We start from the raw sequence: 19,655 nt of genomic DNA, 5'->3' as shown, positions 1-19,655 counted from the left end.
GATGTGAAGACTATATGTTGCAATTTCAACCCGTTGGATTCAGCTTCAATTTTATCTGTCAATGTGCTAATGGATGTCAATCTGTTCAGGATGGCTCCTCCAATGCGCACGACTCCGAATCCTGATCCGCCACCACCACCTCCACCTCCGGAGGCATGGCAAGCTCTGATGGCCGCAACCAATGCAAACATGCAGTTGATCATGCAAATTCTTCAAGAGCGCAACCAAGCGAACCAAGGCAACCAAGGCTACCAGGGCAACAATCAGAATCACTTTGCTACACTCAACCAGTTCCTTGCTAACCAGCCAAAGACCTTCAGCAATTGTGTTGAGGCAACTGATGCTGACGATTGGCTCGTGGACTTGTGCAAGCATTTAGAGTGCAGTAACGTCAGGCCTGAGGACTTTGTCAAGTTCGCTTCCTTCCAACTTAAAGACCAAGCTGCAGAATGGTTCCAGCAGTACAAAGATTCCAAAGGAGGCAGTGTGATTACCTGGGATGAATTCCGTCAAGACTTCAAAGCTCATCATATTCCTCAGAGCGTGGTTGAAAGCAAGCGTGGGAATTCCGCAACCTGAAGCAGGGCTCTATGTCTGTCTATGACTACAACAAGTTGTTTCAGAAGCTCGCCCGCTTTGCTAAGCAGGACGTCCCTGACGAAAAAAGCATGATATACCAGTTCAGGGGTGGTCTCAGAGAAGAAATCCAGCTAGCTCTTGTTCTCTTTGAGCCCAGGAGGTATGATGAGTTCTACAACATGGCATTGAAGCAAGAGGCTACTCAACTGAAGTGTGATGCTTCTAAGAAGCGAGTCAGAGATGCTACTCCTTCTTCCTCTACTCAAGTGGCTAAGCAGCAGAAGTATTGGCTTCCTCCTCCTCCGTTCCGTCAGCCGTATCAGCAAAAGAGCAAAGGTGGCAGTGGATCTTCCCACCCACCCAACCCTGGCTTTCAGAACAAGACTTCGTCTCAAGCTCCAAGATCGAGTGCTCCGTATCACCGTCCGCTTTCAGAGGTCACGTGCAACAAGTGCCAACAGAAGGGTCACTATCCAACAAGTTCTTCAATCAGAGGCGTCTCCCTCCTCCTCCTCCTGTGAGATCGGCAAGTACAGCTGTGGTCAAGCATAACCCCAAGCACGCCAAGGTCAACTTGCTGAATGTAGCTCAGGCAGAGGACTCGCCAGATGTCATCATGGGTAACCTTCCTGTTAACGATGTTCCTGCAAAAGTTCTTTTTGACACTTGTGCATCGCATTGTTTCATCTCGAGACCATTTGTTTCTAAGCATGAGTTGCCTTTACAAGATTTGCCTAGTCAGTTATCCGTTGTTTCTCCGGGTAAATTCATGAATGCAAGCGCTATGGCCCCGGATGTTACTATCACGTTGGGCGACTACAAGTTTCTTTCTTCTCTGGTGGTTCTTGGTAATTCGGATATTGATCTTATTCTCGGAATGGATTGGCTTTCTAAGCACAAGGCGCATCTTGATTGTGCTGCCAGGCAGATTCAGTTAACTCATTCGTCTAAGAATGTAATTGTCTTTGCCGCTCGTGATGATACAATCCGTCTGTTTTCTCTCAATGAGAAGGGTGAACTGGATGCCATCTCGCAAATTCCAGTCGTTTGCGAATATCAAGACGTCTTTCTAGAAGAGCTTCCAGGAATGCCTCCGCACCGGCCAGTTGAATTCGTCATCGATCTTGAACCTGGCACGAAACCGGTTTGCAAGCGTCCTTACAAGCTCGGACCTGAAGAGTTGAAGGAGCTGAAGAAGAAACTCGATATTCAAGAGAGAATGGGTCTCATCCGACCTAGTTCTTCTCCGTGGGGTTGTGGAGTACTTTTTGTGAAGAAGAAGGATGGAACGGGCCGACTTTGTGTTGACTACCGTCCATTGAACAAGAAGACTATCAAGGACAAGTACCCACTTCCCAACATCAATGAGTTGTTCGAACAACTCAAAGGTGCCCAAGTATTCTCCAAGCTTGATCTCCGTATGGTTTATCACCAGATTCGAATCCATGAGCAAGATATTCCCAAGACGGCCTTCAGGACAAGCTATGGTTCATATGAATACACTGTCATGTCTTTTGGCCTCGTCAACGCTCCTCCGACTTTCTCTCGCATGATGAACTTCATCTTCAACGCCTACACAAATGACTTTGTTTTGGTCTATCTCGACGACATTCTGGTCTTTTCAAAGAACAAGGAAGATCATGCCAAGCATTTGTGTTTGGTACTTGATAAGCTCAGGGAACACCAGTTCTACGCCAAGTTCTCAAAGTGCGAATTTTGGCTCGATGAGGTTCTTTATCTTGGTCATATCATCTCTGCCAAGGGCATTGCGGTTAATCCTGAGAAGGTGTCTGCAATTGTGAATTGGCAACCACCTTAGAACGTGAAGCAACTCCGTAGCTTCCTCGGTCTCGCAAGCTACTGTCGAAGGTTCGTGGAGAACTTTTCAAAGATCACGAAGCCTCTTTCAAACCTTCTCCAGAAGCACGTCAAGTAGGTTTGGTCTCCGAAATGTGACATCGCTTTCAACACTTTGAAAGAGAAATTGGTCACTGCTCCAGTTCTGACTCCTCCTGATGAACCCAAACCGTTCGAGGTCTTCTGCGATGCATCTCTTCAAGGTCTTGGTGCAGTGTTGATGCAAGAGAAGAAAGTTTAGGCTTATACCTCTCTCCAGTTGAAGCCCAACGAGAAGAACTACCCCACTCATGACCTCGAGTTGGCGGCAGTTGTGCATGCTCTTTTGACTTGGAGACATCTCTTATTGGGAAGAAAAGTGGACATCTTCACTGACCACAAGAGTCTCAAGTACATCTTCACTCAGCCTAATCTCAACCTCGGGCAGACTCGTTGGGTCGAAATGATTCAAGAGTATAATCCGAGTATCGACTATACTCCAGGCAAGGCCAATGTGATTGCTGACGCATTGAGTAGGAGGACTTACTGCAACAGTCTGATTCTCAAGCCTTACCAACCCGAGCTTTGTGAAGCTTTCCGCAAACTCAATCTGCAAGTTGTTCCTCAAGGGTTCCTCGCCAACCTTCAAGTCTCTCCTACCTTGGAAGAGCAGATTCACGAGGCTGAACTTCTTAATGCTATGGTGAAGAAGGTGAAGATTGGGATTGCCAAGAGTCAACCCAAGTACAAGTGCTACCGCCTTGATGATAAGGATACTCTCTTCTTCGAGGATCATATTGTTGTGCCCAAAGGTGATCTTCGTAAGGTTATCATGAACGAGGCTTACAATTCACTCCTCTCCATACACCCTAGGAGTACGAAGATGTATCAGGACCTCAAGCAGGCTTAATGGTGGACTCGAATGAAGCGCGAGATTGCTCAGTTCGTGAATGAGTGTGATGTCTGCAGAAGAGTGAAGGCAGAACACCAAAGGCCAGCTGGTCTCATCCAACCTCTTGCCATTCCAAAATGGAAGTTTGACCACATTGAGATGGACTTCGTGACTGGGTTTCCAAAGTCCAAGCATGGCAATGATGCTATATCCGTTGTCATCGACAAACTCACTAAAGTGGCTCACTTTCTACCTATCAAAGAGTCAATCACTGCAGCTCAATTGGCGGAGCTGTATACCTCTCGGATTGTCTCGCTGCATAGTATTCCACAGGTGATCTCTTCAGACCGTGGCAGCATCTTTACCTCCAAGTTTTGGGAGTCTTTTCAGAAGGCCATGGGCACCAACATCCGCTTCAGCATAGCTTTCCACCCTCAGACTAGCGGTCACGTCGAGCGTGTCAATCAGATTCTTGAAGATATGCTCAGGGCTTGTGTGATATCCTTCGGCATGAAGTGGGAAGATTGTCTTCCATATGCTGAATTCTCCTACAACAACAGTTTTCAAGCAAGTTCGGGCAAGGCCCCATTCGAAATTCTGTATGGCAGGAAGTGTCGTACTCCACTCAACTGGTCTGAAACCGGTGAGCGTCAACTTCTGGGAAATGAGTTAATCACAGAGGCAGAGGAAATGTGTAAAGTCATTCGTGATAATCTCAAAGCAGCGCAATCGCGCCAGAAGAGCTACTATGATAGTAAGCACCGTGATTTGGCTTTCGAGATCGGAGGTCATGTGTACCTCCGCGTCTCTCCAATAAAAGGTACTCGTCGCTTCGGTATCAAAGGGATGCTTGCCCCTAGATATGTGGGTCCTTTCAAGATCGTCAGCAAGAGAGGCGATCTCTCCTATCAACTCGAGCTTCCTTCAAACTTTGCAAATGTGCACGACGTGTTCCATGTCTCTCAGCTCCGCAAGTGCTTCAGGACACCTGACCGTACCATCAACTTCGAAGACATTGATCTCCAAGAAGATCTCTCTTATCGTGAGCACCCCATGGCTATTCTTGAAGAGACTGAACGCAAGACTCGCAATAAGTCAATCAAATTCCTCAAAGTCAAGTGGTCACACCATTCCGACCGTGAAGCCACCTGGGAACGTGAGGATCACCTCCGTTCTGAGTACCCGGCGTTCTTCCAGTCCTAGATCTCGGGACGAGATCCTTTCGTAGTGGTGGAGTGTTGTAACACCCCGGATGTGATTTACCTAGTATGTAATCCAACTCTTGCCGTTTCCAGTGCTAAGTTATTTTATTTCCTCGGGTTCGGGTTTTTTTTGTCTCCGTGTGTTGTTGTCGTTGTCACGCATCTCATATCATGTCATCATGTGCATTGCATTTGCATACGTGTTCGTCTCTTGCATCCGAGCATTTTCCCCGTTGTTCGTTTTGCATTCCGACGCTCCTATCTCCTCCGGTGGTCATTTCTACCTTCTTTTCATGTGTGGGGGTTAAACATTTCCGGATTGGACCGAGACTTGCCAAGCGGCTTTGGTTTACTACCGGTAGACCGCCTTTCAAGTTTTGTACCATTTGGACTTCGTTTCATACTCCAACGGTTAACCGAGGGACCGAGAAGGCCTTGTGTGTGTTGCAGCCCAACACCCCTCCAATTTGGCCCAAAACCCACCAAAACCCTCTCCATCATCTAGAGCGTTCAATCACGATCGCGTGGCCGAAAACCGCACCTCATTTGGACACTCCTAGCTCCTCCTATGCCTATAAATAGGTCCTCCTTCGAGATCCACACTTCTTCTCTCCCCCCGAAACCCTAAAATTCGCCCCGTCGCGAGCCGGACACCGCATCCGCCGCCACCCACGGCCACTAAGAGGCCGCCACGTGGCACCGGCCACTCCTCCTGCCGCCGGCCCGTCTCGGCCCAGGGCGGGCCCTCTCCGCCAAGTCAATCGGGTCGCGCCCCGCGCCCGCTCCCCGCCTCCTTCCTCCTGCCGCACGCCGCCTGCCTCGCCGATCCGCCACCACGCACCCTGCCGCCGGCGAGCTCGGCGCCGCCGCCCGGTCGCCGCGCCTCCTGGTCGTCCCGCGCCTCCACGTCGCCCTCGTCGCTGGGAGCGCTCCGGCGAGCTCCTCCGCCGTTCCGGCCACCTCCGAAGCCGGCCGGCCGCGTCTCCCTCCTCCCCGCGGCAAGTCCTCCGGCGAGCTCCTGTTCCGCCGATCCTCGTAAGGCGTGCCACCCCGATCCAGATCTGGATCCAAACACTAGAGGGTTGACTTTTTCCCCTCTCCAGTTTTTTTTTGCATACTTTGACGCATCGTATCTCCGCATCCGTAGCTTCGTTTTGCGCGTGTAGCATATCAAACTATTCGCCTCAGAGAGTACATCATTTCATCTCACTGCGTCGTTTTCATTAGAGCTCATCTTGATGCCCGAAATGCTGTTGGAAGAGTGCTATTTGAGTTAATTGTCAGATCTGCTGCACTAAATAGCTATTTGTCATTTTTGCCATGATTAATGTGTGCATGATATGCTCCTAAGCTCTCTACATGTGTTTTGTTATATGCTTTGCCATCTTTACAGAGGTGCTATCCATGTATTTTTGTGATGTGTGTGGTGACTAGCACAAGCTTGCAAAGTGGTGCATTCGTTAACGCTGATTTCAGGGACTTAGAAATCCCACTAAGTCCTTGATCTGTTTTTCTCAATATGCCATATGTTCATGTTGTTTCCTAGTGATCCGTGCCTCTTTTGAGGATGATTGGTAAGGATGTTTTGTTAATATTGTAGTGCTCTATCCAACCATGTCTTTGTTTGCAATTATGGAGCACCCTAGCTTGAGTGAATCGAGCTCTACTTTTGCTATTTCATAATTCCTGACAGATTGTCTACTTGTTAGCGATTTTTCCGGGGATGTTGTTGTTGATCCGTGCATGCTATGTTGTTGTTCTTGCCATGTATAGCTTATAAAATGTGTATTCTTGATGGGTGTATGCTTAGATTGTCATGTCTTGCTCTGTAGTGAGTGCATCGAGCTCGTAAACATGCCTACTTGTTAACAGATTTGTATGCTCCAGTTTTTCACTAAGTCTGTGATCTGATTATGTTTTTGCCATGTTCACATGCTTGCAATTGTATTTTCTGATCCCCTTTGGCTCAAGGTCACTAAGGGACTTTTGTTAAGCTCTTTGAGTAGCTCCATGCCATGCCTTGCTTTGCCATGTTAAGTTCCTGTAGCATATAGTTGTCATGCTCTAAAGTGTGCTACCTGATCTGAAATTCCAGACTAGTGTTAATTTCACTAAGTCTGAAATCTGTTTATCAATTGCACTTTTGCTATGCTTGTTTGGACCTGTTAATGGATGAATTGGCCGTAGCTCAGTGTTCATCTTTTGTTAAGCTTTATGAATGGATCCCTTCCATGTATTTTGTTGTCTTGTTTGAGTGCTGTAGCATATTTATCTCGATGCATTTAGATGGCTACTTGCTGTATATCGCAGACCGGTGCCATATTCGTTTTGCTTGCCATTTCCAAACCGTGTCTCCGATTCCGGTGTTCTTTATATAGATTTCAACCGAAATCACCTCACCTTTCCAGTGGCACTCTTAGATTTCCAAGTTCAGGCCAGGTTCATTCATTCCTTGTCAAATCTTGCATATGCATCACATATCGCATCTCGCATAGCATACCATGTTTGCATCATGTTGTTTAAGCTTTGCACGTGGTTGATTGTGTTCCTCTTGCTTGTTTTGTCTTTATTGGGTAGAGCTGGGAGACGAGTTCGCTAACGAGGAGCCCGTTGAGTTTGCTTTCGAGGATCCAGTCAACTCTGACAACTTTGCAGGCAAGATGATCATACCCTCGAAATCACTTCTATCTTTGCTTTGCTAGATGTTCGCTCTTTTGCTATGCCTATTCTATGATGCCTACCACGTGCTTATCATGCCTCCCAAATTGCCATGTCAAACCTCTAACCCACCTTGTCCTAGCAAACCGTTGATTGGCTATGTTATCGCTTTGCTCAGCCTCTCTTATAGCGTTGCTAGTTGCAGGTGAAGATTGGAGATCGTTCCTTGTTGGAACATTATTTTCTTGTTGGGATATCACTATATTATCTTGTTATCTTAATGCATCTATATACTTGGTAAAGGGTGGAAGGCTCGGCCTTTTGCCTAATGTTTTGTTCCACTCTTGTCGCCCTAGTTTTCCGTCATATCGGTGTTATGTTCCTGGATTTTGCGTTCCTTACGCGGTTGGGTGATAATGGGAACCCCTTGACAGTTCGCCTTGAATAAAACTCCTCCAGCAATGCCCAACCTTGGTTTTACCATTTGCCACCTAGCCTCTTTTTCCCTTGGGTTTCTGGAGCCCAAGGGTCATCTTATTTAAACCCCCCCCCCCCCGGGCCAATGCTCCTCTGAGTGTTGGTCCGAACTGGGCAGCCTGCGGGGCCACCTCGGGGAAACTCGAGGGTTGGTTTTACTCGTAGCTTGACCTATCTAAGTGTGCCCTGAGAACGAGATATGTGCAGCTCCTATCGGGATTTGTCAGCACATTCGGGCGGTGTTGCTGGTCTTGTTTTATCTTTGTCGAGGTTGTCTTGTAGAACCGGGATACCGAGTCTGATCGGAATGTCTCGGGAGAAGGTTTATCCTTCGTTGACCGTGGGAGCTTGTGATGGGCTAAGTTGGGACTCCCCTGCACGGATTTGAACTTTCGAAAGCCGTGCCCGCGGTTATGGGCAGATGGGAATTTGTTAATGTCCGGTTGTAGACAACTTGAACCTTAACTTAATTAAAATGAATCAACTGTGTGTGCTACCGTGATGGTCTCTTCTCGGCGGAGTCCGGGAAGTGAACACGGTGTTGGAGTAATGTTTTGTCGTAGGTTGGTTCTCTAGTTCTTCGTTTGTGCTTTGCCTTCTCTTCTCGCTCTCTTTTGCGAACAGGTTAGCCACCATATATGCTAGTCGCTTGCTGCAGCTCCACATATTACCTTACCTTACCTATAAGCTTAAATAGTCTTGATCGCAAGGGTGCGAGATTGCTGAGTCCCCGTGGCTCACAGATTACTTCCAAACCAGATGCATGGCCTGATGACTCCGTTCCAGATGATGCGCTTGAGCTCAAGTGGGAGTTCGATGAAGCCTCCCGTCGCTACTATGTGTCTTTCCCTGATGATCAGTAGTGGTGCCTAGTTGGGGCGATCGGGACCATGTCGCTTGTTGGGGTTGATCTTTTATTTTGGTACCGTAGTCGGACCATGAGTGATTGGATGATTGTAATGCTATTTGTGTACTTTGTTTGACGTGGCGAGTGTAAGCCAACTATGTACCTTCCCTTTTATTATCTATTTACATGGGTTGTTGTGAAGATTACCTTACTTGCGACATTGCTTTCAATGCGGTTATGCCTCTAAGTCGTGCTTCGACATGTAGGAGATATAGCCGCATCGAGGGCGTTACATTATGTTACTAGACCATGACGAACCTACGAACTATGAAGAAGCGATGGTGAGCCCAAACTCCGCAAAATGGCTTGAAGCCATGAAATCTGAGATGGGATCCTTGTATGAGAACAAAGTGTGGACTTTGGTTGACTTGCCTGTTGATCGGCAAGCAATTGATTATAAATGGATCTTCAAGAAGAAGACTGACGCTGACGGTAATGTTACTGTCTATAAAGCTCGACTTGTTGCAAAATGTTTTCGACAAGTTCAAGGGATTGACTATGATGAGACCTTCTCACCCGTAGCGATGCTTAAGTCTGTCCGAATCATGTTAGCAATTGCCGCATTTTATGATTATGAAATTTGGCAAATGGATGTCAAAACTGCATTCCTGAATGGATTTCTGGAAGAACAGTTGTATATGATGCAACGAGAAGGTTTTGTCGATCGAAATGGAGCTAACAAAGTGTGCAAGCTCCAGCTATCCATTTATGGACTGGTGCAAGCCTCTCAGAGTTGGAATAAACGCTTTGATAGTGTGATCAAAGCATTTGGTTTTATACAGACTTTTGGAGAAGCCTGTATTTACAAGAAAGTGAGTGGGAGCTCTGTAGCATTTCTAATATTATTGTGTGGATGACATATTGTTGATTGGAAATGATATAGAATTTCTGGATAGCATAAAGGGATACTTGAATAAGAGTTTTTCAATGAAAGACCTCGGTGAAGCTGCTTACATATTGGGCATCAAGATCTATAGAGATAGATCAAGACGCTTAATTGGACTTTCACAAAGCACATACCTTGACAAAGTTTTGAAGAAGTTCAAAATGGATCAAGCAAAGAAAGAGTTCTTGCATGTGTTACAAGGTGTGAAATTGAGTAAGACTCAATGCCCGACCACTGCAGAAGATAGAGAGAAAATAAAAGATGTTCCCTATGCTTCAGCCATAGGCTCTATCATGTATGCAATGATGTGTACCAGACCTGATGTGTGCCTTGCTATAAGTCTAGCAGGGAGGTACCAAAGTAATCCAGGAGTGGATCACTGGACAGCGATCAAGAACATCCTGAAATATCTGAAAAGGACTAAGGATATGTTTCTCATTTATGGAGGTGACAAAGAGCTCATCGTAAACGGTTACATTGATGCAAGCTTTGACACTGATCTGGACGATTCTAAATCGCAAACCGGATACGTGTTTACATTGAACGGTGGAGCTGTCAGTTGATGCAGTTCTAAACAAAGCGTTGTGGCGGGATCTACGTGTGAAGCGAAGTACATAGCTGCGTCGGAAGCAGCAAATGAAGGAGTCTGGATGAAGGAGTTCATATCCGATCTAGGTGTAATACCTAGTGCATCGGGTCCAATGAAAATCTTTTGTGACAATACTGGTGCAATTGCCTTGGCGAAGGAATCCAGATTTCACAAGAGAACCAAGCACATCAAGAGACGCTTCAATTCCATCCGGGATTTAGTCCAGGTGGGAGACATAGAAATTTGCAAGATACATACGGATCTAAATGTTGCAGACCCGTTGACTAAGCCTCTTCCACGAGCAAAACATGATCAGCACCAAGACTCCATGGGTGTTAGAATCATTACTGTGTAATCTAGATAATTGACTCTAGTGCAAGTGGGAGACTGAAGGAAATATGCCCTAGAGGCAATAATAAAGTTATTATTTATTTTCTTATATCATGATAAATGTTTATTATTCATGCTAGAATTGTATTAACCGGAAACATAATACATGTGTGAATACATAGACAAACAGAGTGTCACTAGTATGCCTCTACTTGACTAGCTCATTGATCAAAGATGGTTAAGTTTCCTAACCATTGACATGGGTTGTCATTTGATTAACAGGATCACACCATTAGGAGAATGATGTGATTGACTTGACCCATTGCGTTAGCTTAGCACCCGATCGTTTAGTATGTTGCTATTGCTTTCTTCATGACTTATACATGTTCCTATGACTATGAGATTATGCAACTCCCGTTTACCAGAGGAACATTTTGTGTGCTACCAAACATCACAACGTAACTGGGTGATTATAAAGGTGCTCTACAGGTGTCTCCGAAGGTACTTGTTGGGTTGGCGTATTTCGAGATTAGGATTTGTCACTCCGATTGTCGGAGAGGTATCTCTGGGCCCTCTCGGTAATGCACATCACTTAAGCCTTGCAAGCATTGCAACTAATGAGTTAGTTGCGGGATGATGTATTACGGGATGAGTAAAGAGACTTGTCGGTAACGAGATTGAACTAGGTATTGAGATACCGACGATCGAATCTCGGGCAAGTAACATACCGATGACAAAGGGAACAACGTATGTTGTTATGCGGTCTGACCGATAGAGAGCTTCATAGAATATGTGGGAGCCAATATGAACATCCAGGTTCCGCTATTGGTTATTGACCGAAGACATGTCTCGGTCATGTCGACATAGTTCTCGAACCCGTAGGGTCCGCATGCTTAACATTTCGATGACAGTTATATTATGAGTTTATATGTTTTGATGTACCGAAGGTTGTTCAGAGTCCCGGATGTGATCACGGACATGACGAGGAGTCTCGAAATGGTCGAGACATGAAGATTGATATATTGGAAGCCTATGTTTGGATATCGGAAGTGTTCCGGGTGAAATCGGGATTTTACCGGAGTACTGGGAGGTTACCGGAACCCCCCCCCCCCCGGGGGACTTAATGGTCCTTAGTGGGCCTTGGTGGAAAGAGAGGAGAGGCGGCCAGGGCATGGGCCGCGCCCCCTCCCCCCTAGTCCGAATAGGACAAGGAGAGGGGGGCGGCGCCCCCCTTCCTTCTTCTCCTCCACCTCTTTTCCCTCTCTCTCCTAGTCCAACAAGGAAAAGGGGGGACTCCTACTCCCGGTAGGAGTAGGACTCCTCCTGGCGCGCCCCTCTCTAGGTCGGCCGCACCCCCCCCCCCTTGCTCCTTTATATACAAGGGCAGGGGCACCCCATAGACACAACAATTGATCGCTTGATTTTTTTAGCCGTGTGCGGTGCCCCCTCCACCATAGTCTACCTCGATAATACTGTAGCGGTGCTTAGACGAAGCCCTGCGTCGGTAGAACGTCATCATCGTCACCACGCCGTCGTGCTGACGAAACTCTCCCTCAACACTCGGCTAGATCGGAGTTCAAGGGATGTCATCGGGCAGAACGTGTGCTGAACTCGGAGGTGCCGTACGTTCGGTACTTGATCGGTCGGATCGTGAAGGAGTATGACTACATCAACCGTGTTGTGCTAACGCTTCCGCTTTCGGTCTACGAGGGTACGTAGACAACACTCTCCCCTCTCGTTGCTATGCATCACCATGATCTTGCGTGTGCGTAGGAATTTTTTTGAAATTACTACGTTCCCCAACAAAGGCCACATAACATAGCAACAAATAATGTATGAAGAATATGTGGAAAAGGAAGTTGTGGAAGGAAATTTCAGAAGGCAGAGACCTACTACCCCAGTTGAGCGTAGAAGAGCAGTGTTAATTGTCAAACCTACCAAGTAAAATATCTATTAATTTGATGGTCTAAACGTTAATGCTTGGAGACAGAACTTGGAGCAATATTTTGCATCCGCTAGAACTCCTTCAGAGCACATAACTGAGCTAGGTATATCCTATTTGAAAGGACCAACTATACAATGGTGGAGAGGCACATGGTACACTGCAAACAATATGCCATGGCATTGGTTATGTACCTTTTTTCTATAAAGGGCACTTTTATTATCTTAAAATGTAGCATCAAGTGGATACAAAACATTATGAGTACCACCCGGCCTCTAGATAATTAGGATGCACACGGCCAAACAACAAAATTCTGGCAAAAGGAAAAGTAACAAAAATGACAAGTCAGCAACAATAGAGTCCTATAGACCGACACTATGCCTATGTCAAAAACGAAGGTAGATCGATTTGGAGGTTATAATGCCATCCATGTTGGGAAAAAACCTCCATAGCCGCCTGCTCCAACCGTGTACACACCACCTTGAACAACGGTTAGTGCTCCGGTCGTTGTAGTGTAGACCACATACGAAGCAAGTGCATACAACGGAAAATAATCTGTAGAGGAGCATTTTTCTCATTAAAAATTAAATCATTTCTACATAGGCAAAGCGACCAAAGTAAGGCATACGCTCCCTCCCTTATTAGCGTTTTGAACTTATTTGAGATACCGTCCAACCAATGACCAAATATATTGGCAATACTTGTGGGCGGATACAAATTTTACGCTATTTGGATGACTGGCCATGTAGAACGTGCAAACTTGCATTGGAAAAAGAGGTGCTTGATTGTCTCGTCATGAGCGCAAAAGCAACACTGCTTACGTCCTGGCCAGTTGCGTCGTGCAAGGTTGTGTTTGATTTGCACAACTCCCCTACAAAGATACCACATGATGATTTTAACTTTTAGTGGAATCTTTGACTTCCAAATTTTCTTGTTATTACTCACTGGTACCTCAGAATGCATTAGCGCACGATACATAGAGTCTATTATGAAAGATCCCAATGTAGTAAGGTTCTAGCTAAGAACATCCCGGCCTTGTGTCAGGTTATCTACCTACTTGACTAAGAGGTTTTCTATGACGTCTTTGTGTGATAATGCGAAGACTTTCCATAGTCTAGTGCAATCATCTACATTGGCTGATTACATTGATCCATTTGAGCAGGCTATGAACCTAATGAGGAGAGACAATCCAGCCATTCCTAGAGATTACTACGTAAGTAGCTTTGTGTCAAGGCTATCTCCTTATATTCCAAGTCACATGGAGTATTTAAAACCAAGAGATATGCATACTGCAATTTGGTATGCTAGAAGTAGTGATTCAGTGAATCTTCTACATTATCACCTACTAGGTTTTGTGACCACACAATTCCACTCACAACAGAGGCTAAAATTATGAAATCATTATGCAGACCAAAACAGTAGCCCGTACCCCTCTCCAGCTTATTAGTGAAAAAAAAAAGATGGATATTGGAGGCTTTGCACTAGCAAACTCAATGTAATTACAGTTAAAAGAAAGTACCCTATACCAGTGATAGAAGACCTTTGGATAAATAGAAAGGAGCAAAAGTATTTTCAAAGCTTGATCTGAGAAGTGGATATCATCAAATTCTAGATGGCCTCTGAGGATATATCCAAAACTGCATTCTCTATTGATATGGGCCTTTATGAATACATAATTATGCCGTTTGGGCTAACTAATGCTCTTGCAACATTTCAATCCTTAATGAATGCAATATTAGCTCGTTATCTAAGAAAGTTTGTGATTTGTGACTCACAAAATCTGTACTTACGGTTACAACTCCACACTGGCTTAGAGAGCAATGTTGCACCTTATGTGTCGCCCACCCTTTCAACTCAAGTAATAACTCACACTAATAGTAAAAATTTGGGATATGATATTTTGGGACATGGTTCCACATGCACCCACTATGAATAGTAAATGCGAAAGAAAAACTAAAAAAGAAACTGAATCTTTTTGTAGTATACATGATCGACCATTCTACTTGAGTACGATGTTTCACAAAGAAATGACACCCATGGCAATCTGGGCAAAAAAGACAAAATCTGTGCTATATTCAAAAACACTATTTAAAGGAACAGTAACATCAGATTGTACTTTCTTCACTCCAAAATACCCCAATGTCAGTTTGATATCCCAAAATTTCAGATTTTTTGTTTATTTCTAGTATTTTCTTTGAATTTATTATTCATGTGGGTGCGTGTGGAACCATGTTCACCTGTGTATTTTCGTACAAATTTGTCTCTATTACAAGCACATGTTTAAAACACAAGCCATTAGAATATACGTATGGAACAAAATCAATACCTACCTTAATGAAAAACCCAACAATAATTTGTGCTTTAACAACAAAAGTTGATATGGATACAAACATAAATTTATCATCATAAAACAAAAAGAAACTTATATGGCATGTCAAACACCTAAATTTTTGTTACACTAAAAATACCATAGTATGCTTTGCTCAACTACTTAGCACTACTAGTAAAATTCAACAGCGTCCCAGTGGCCAAACTATATCACTTGTTCCGATGGATCCAGGTGAACACTTCAGACAGTAGTATCTGGAAAGCACAACCCTCTCATATACGAGTTAGGTGGATCCACCGGGCCTCAATATTTCGCCCAGATTCACATGCAGGCTGTTCCTCATGGTTCTCCTTCCTGCCCCAACAGCCCCACTGGTCCCACTGGAGCCACCAGCATTACCCTTTCTCATCATAGCCGCAAACTCACTGTAATCAATTTGTCCATCCTACAAAATTATTTATATGTCAAGTGATAAGTCTATTATAAGTCACAGCTGAGAAGAATGGAGTGGTGAAAAACAATGCTAAAAAGACAAACATTATTTTGATCCACATCCTTGATCATATCCTCAAGATGAACGTCAGAAAGGCCAAATTTCTCGCATGCTTGCGAGAGCTCATCAATCGTTATAAAGCCACTTCCATCTTTATCAAAGAATGCGAATGCTGACACCAAATTTTCCTCCCTCTCCAGTTTATTCACATGCAATGTAGCTGCTAAGAATTCACCATAGTCGATGGATCCGCTGTTGTCAATATCAGCCTGAAAAAGATGGATAAAACTCAATGGTGCGTACTACTATCTAAAAAGTGCTGGACTGCAATTACGACCTATGGACTCAACAAGACTGTAGTACTAACCGCATCCATCAAAGACTGGATTTCAGGTTCCATTAGATCGGATCCCACCCTTTTCAAGCCATCCTTCAGTTCTTCATAAGTTATTGTCCCACTATTGTCAGTATCAATCATTTTAAACAATTCTTTTAAGCCACCGATCTCCTCCTCAGATAGACTTTCAGCAATGACCTGCAAGAACACAAACACGCTTGGTCCCTGAAAAGATCAAGGTACAAGATAATTCACGTTGCACTTTGCTGCCATCTTTATTCAGCAGTTGCAAAAATATTACCACATTATTCTGCGAGATGCCACTTCACCAAGAGTCCAAGCAAACAAGATTGTACAATCATACAAATCACAAAGAGACAAGGCCCACTGACAAGATTGGTACACAATAATTTATATTTCTTATTAAAATCTCAATTTCCTTCGTTACATATGCGTGATAGTTATGAAATAATTTCACTTGAGACTTCCATTTTCAGTGAACGCATTCTAGTCAGTGTTTGTATGTATAATAGAAGTGTCAGAAAAAGGAAGCAATAATGTAATGTTGTAATAGAGCACTAACTCTACTGATGTGCAAAGACAGAGTAGTGAATTTAGCGTGCAATGTCTGCTACATGTCACTAACAGGACAAAAAGATTCCATACCCTCAATGCCATCTTCTTCAGCTTGTTCATTGCAGAAAAGTGTTTCAGCCTTGACAAAACAGCAGAATCAATAGGTTTGTCAGGTGCAACAGAATCATCAACAATCCATGGATGACCTGACATGGGAAATACCATTGTTATTACTTCTTTCAGATAATGGAAGGGAGAACCTCCCCCGTCTCTGCATCCGGAGATGCATGCAGCATTGTTATTATTAGTAAAAATACACTTATGTGACACAGGGAATGACAGAGCAAGACTTACACAGAACCTCATGAGCAGTCTCTCTCTTTGTAGGATCACGGATAAGCATCTTACGAACTAGATCTTTAGCACTATCAGAGATACTAGGCCATGGTTCAGTTTCCAAGTCAAGCTTACCTCGCAAAACCTGCTTGAAAATTCCTGTTTCGCTTTCTGAGAGGAGAAGAACAGATTTTATTCACTCAAACATGGTAATGTTGGCAAATGATAATAGATCTAGACCTAGCAGTTCAATGGTTCGAACAGTAAATAATCTACCTGCCCAAAACGGAGGTACACCACACAGCAAAATGTACAGAATTACTCCGGCACTCCAGACATCAGCTTCTGGGCCATAGCATTTTAGAAGCACCTCAGGTGCAACATAATAGGGACTCCCAACAACATCTGCAAATTTATCTCCTGAAAAACGAGAAGGGAGAGTTTTCATTGTCAACAAACTTTTAGTGCAAGTTCTATTAATCATTTCATTTCTAGCGAAATAAAATGGTAGACCGCATTAACTCAAGATTCCATTAACTAGTCACTATGCACTAAATTAAGCATGGCAGCGCAGGTGCGACTTTGACAAATTCTGTTCTGCTAGCAACAAAAATTTATCTTGACAAAATATTAATCACTAAGTTGTCCCACATGTCCTCACATACACATTTAACAGCTCCGTGAAGCAAAGTTCCTTCAGTTGTCTAGTTTTATTGACTATAAAACTGTATCTTGTTCTTGTTTCTGTAATTCTGTTTCACATTCTTTTGCTGCTCAGTGCCCATGTATGGAGCCAGGAAGTATTGTTATTTGGCATGTTATTGACTCGATTTTGTAAACATGTGGGTGGCCAGAGATTTAGCTGCACCGACATGTTAACAGTGTATATGTTCTAGAAAATATTAAGCAACGTCTTGTAACACAATCAAATTTTTTGCAGTGATGTCATTCTTTAAAGTGCAACCCTGTGAACATAAGCTCTCCTGTCTGCAGCAATTTTCAGCGTGGAGGACAAAAAGAATCCATACATCGCAGTTCGCAATACAGCTTAACATGTACGAGTACTTTCATATTCTACGAAGTTGTGTCTCATGAACTAAGGTACTAGTGGATTAGTTAGCCGCGCTGAACTTTGGCTTTCTTTCAAAAAGAAAAATTAACTATGGTACAGTAACACAACAGTAAGCACATACGTAGAAGCTAGATGTCCAGCCCATGGAAGGCCATATACCCAAAATTGCTAATGTTTCCCAGCCAAAGTCAATAACTGGAAACCACTTTCATAGCCCACAATATTGTACTGTACCATATTTGACCAATATAAGTATTGATACCCATTTACCAAACTTATCCTCTAATCCAGGCTAGAATTACTTATTGCGACTTTATGAATTTCCATCAGATTATTGGGCAACATTACAAAAAAATATGGTTATGTAACATACCTCCGTTATGTAAAAGAGTATAAAATTGACTTCAAAGATCAAAACAGTCAAACCACATAGCATTTACAGTGCTCCCACCGTTGTACTAAATCAAATCAGCTACAATTAATATGGATCGGAGGGAGTAGCATTATTGATTTTCCGTCAAACTACCATATCATATTGATTTTTCGTCAATTAAATATAAACCATATGGATATTTTCATTCCTCAACTGAGCAATCTATTCAAATGGCGTATTGATAAGGTTGCCGTAAATACCAAGATCAATTTAACACCAAGAGCATCGCTAATTGTTGCATCAATCAAATCAAATAATTTAACGAAATAGCAACCAACCAGGCTTGTAGAAGACGGAAAGCCCAAAGTCCGTGGCCTTGAGTGGGGCGTCCTCGGCCGTGCTCGCGAAGAGGAAGTTCTCCGGCTTGAGGTCCCGATGCATGACACCGAGCGAGTGGCACCCCTCTACCACCCCCACGATCGTCCTGATGAGTTGGGCAGCGGCACGCTCGCTGTAGTGCCCCTTGGCCACGATGCGGTCGAAGAGCTCGCCGCCGGCGCAGAGCTCCATGACCAGGTGCACGAAGAGGGCGTCCTCGTAGGCGCCGCGGATGCGAACCACATTGGGGTGCTCCGACAGGTGATGCATGATCTGGATCTCGCGCCAGACATCCTCGTAATCCTCGCGGCACAGCAGCTTGCGCTTGGGGATGGACTTGCACGCGTACTCGCCGCCGTCCTCCTTGTCCACGCACAGGTACGTCGTGCCGAACTGCCCCTGTCCCAGCTTCTTCCCGATGCGGTAGTGGTCGCGCACGTTCGCCGTCTTGTGCGGCAGCACCGACGCCGGCCGCCCCACCGACGGCGCCGTCACCGGCGGCGGCAGCCGAGCGTGCGCCTTCTCCCTCCCGGGGCCTTTAGGGTCCGGCTGCATTGGAGTCGACAGCTGCGGCTCTCCACGGGATCAAGAACCGTACGGGCCTCCCTTCCCACCCCTTGTCAGAAAATACCGCGGCGAGCCACGCCAACAACCGATGGGAAATGGAAGTTGTCTCCCGCCTGCGTCCACGATCCCTGGTTTCTTTCCTAGGAAATTTACAGGGATTGCGATTGAACAACTCACAAAACGATCGGATCTTGGAGCGGGCCCTCTTGCCTTGGGGGATTCTTGGCGGAACAGATGATGATCAGAGGCTAATGAAGGAGCTTTAGGGGAGGTTTATGGCGGCTCCGCCGTCCGAAGAGCGGGGAGAAATGTGTGGCGATGGGATTGCTCTGTTCCTCTTCCTGGGTGGATCCTTGCAGGAATTCCAGGTGAGACCGGTCACACGCGAAGATTGAATTCTCGCTCCATGCGTAGTTGGAAAATCTATTGGCTTCGATGGCTCGTTGGGTCACGGGGGCGATTGGGCTTGCACATGGGGATGAATTGTTCGGGCATGGGCATGTGGGGGAGCATGGCGGTGGTTATCTTATTCTCTTCCGTGAGAGGGATGGAGGAGAGGATGGAAGGAAGAAGAAGGCAACCGTGGTCGGAAACTTCTATTCCGAGCCTTTTTTGTTTCTGATATTCTTTTTCTAAATAGTTACAGTTATGTCACATATGTTACTACTTATGGAGTACGTACTTCTTTATTTTTCGTTTCATTTGCATCATACAATACTTAAAATTACTTTATATTTATACTAGCACCATGAAAAACCATAAATGTATTTTCTAGAAACAGGACTCAGTGGAATTCTTTTCTTAAAGCATAATGCAATTTTCAAAAATACATATTACAAATTACAATGCTGTGAATCAAACAACTATCCGTACAATATAAAGAAATACAAGTCCCT

At 44.7% G+C, this 19,655-nt stretch overlaps 1 protein-coding gene across 1 annotated transcript; it reads right to left on the bottom strand.

Moving 5' to 3' along the window:
• Positions 1-14,633: 14,633 nt before the first annotated feature.
• On the bottom strand, positions 14,634-19,348 carry LOC119300691 (calcium-dependent protein kinase 28). Its single transcript, XM_037577589.1, has 7 exons — positions 18,153-19,348; positions 16,646-16,789; positions 16,388-16,540; positions 16,124-16,239; positions 15,488-15,655; positions 15,165-15,389; positions 14,634-15,072 (listed from the first exon to the last, which is right to left on the bottom strand). The coding sequence occupies exons 1-7, from the start codon at positions 18,745-18,747 to the stop codon at positions 14,911-14,913; spliced, it is 1,563 nt and encodes a 520-aa protein (XP_037433486.1). The 5' UTR covers positions 18,748-19,348; the 3' UTR covers positions 14,634-14,910.
• Positions 19,349-19,655: the final 307 nt, after the last annotated feature.

Source organism: Triticum dicoccoides, chromosome 5A, assembly GCF_002162155.2.
Source record: "Triticum dicoccoides isolate Atlit2015 ecotype Zavitan chromosome 5A, WEW_v2.0, whole genome shotgun sequence".
In the NCBI taxonomy this organism is placed as follows: Eukaryota; Viridiplantae; Streptophyta; class Magnoliopsida; order Poales; family Poaceae; genus Triticum; species Triticum dicoccoides.
This window is presented reverse-complemented; position numbering and strand designations above follow the sequence as displayed.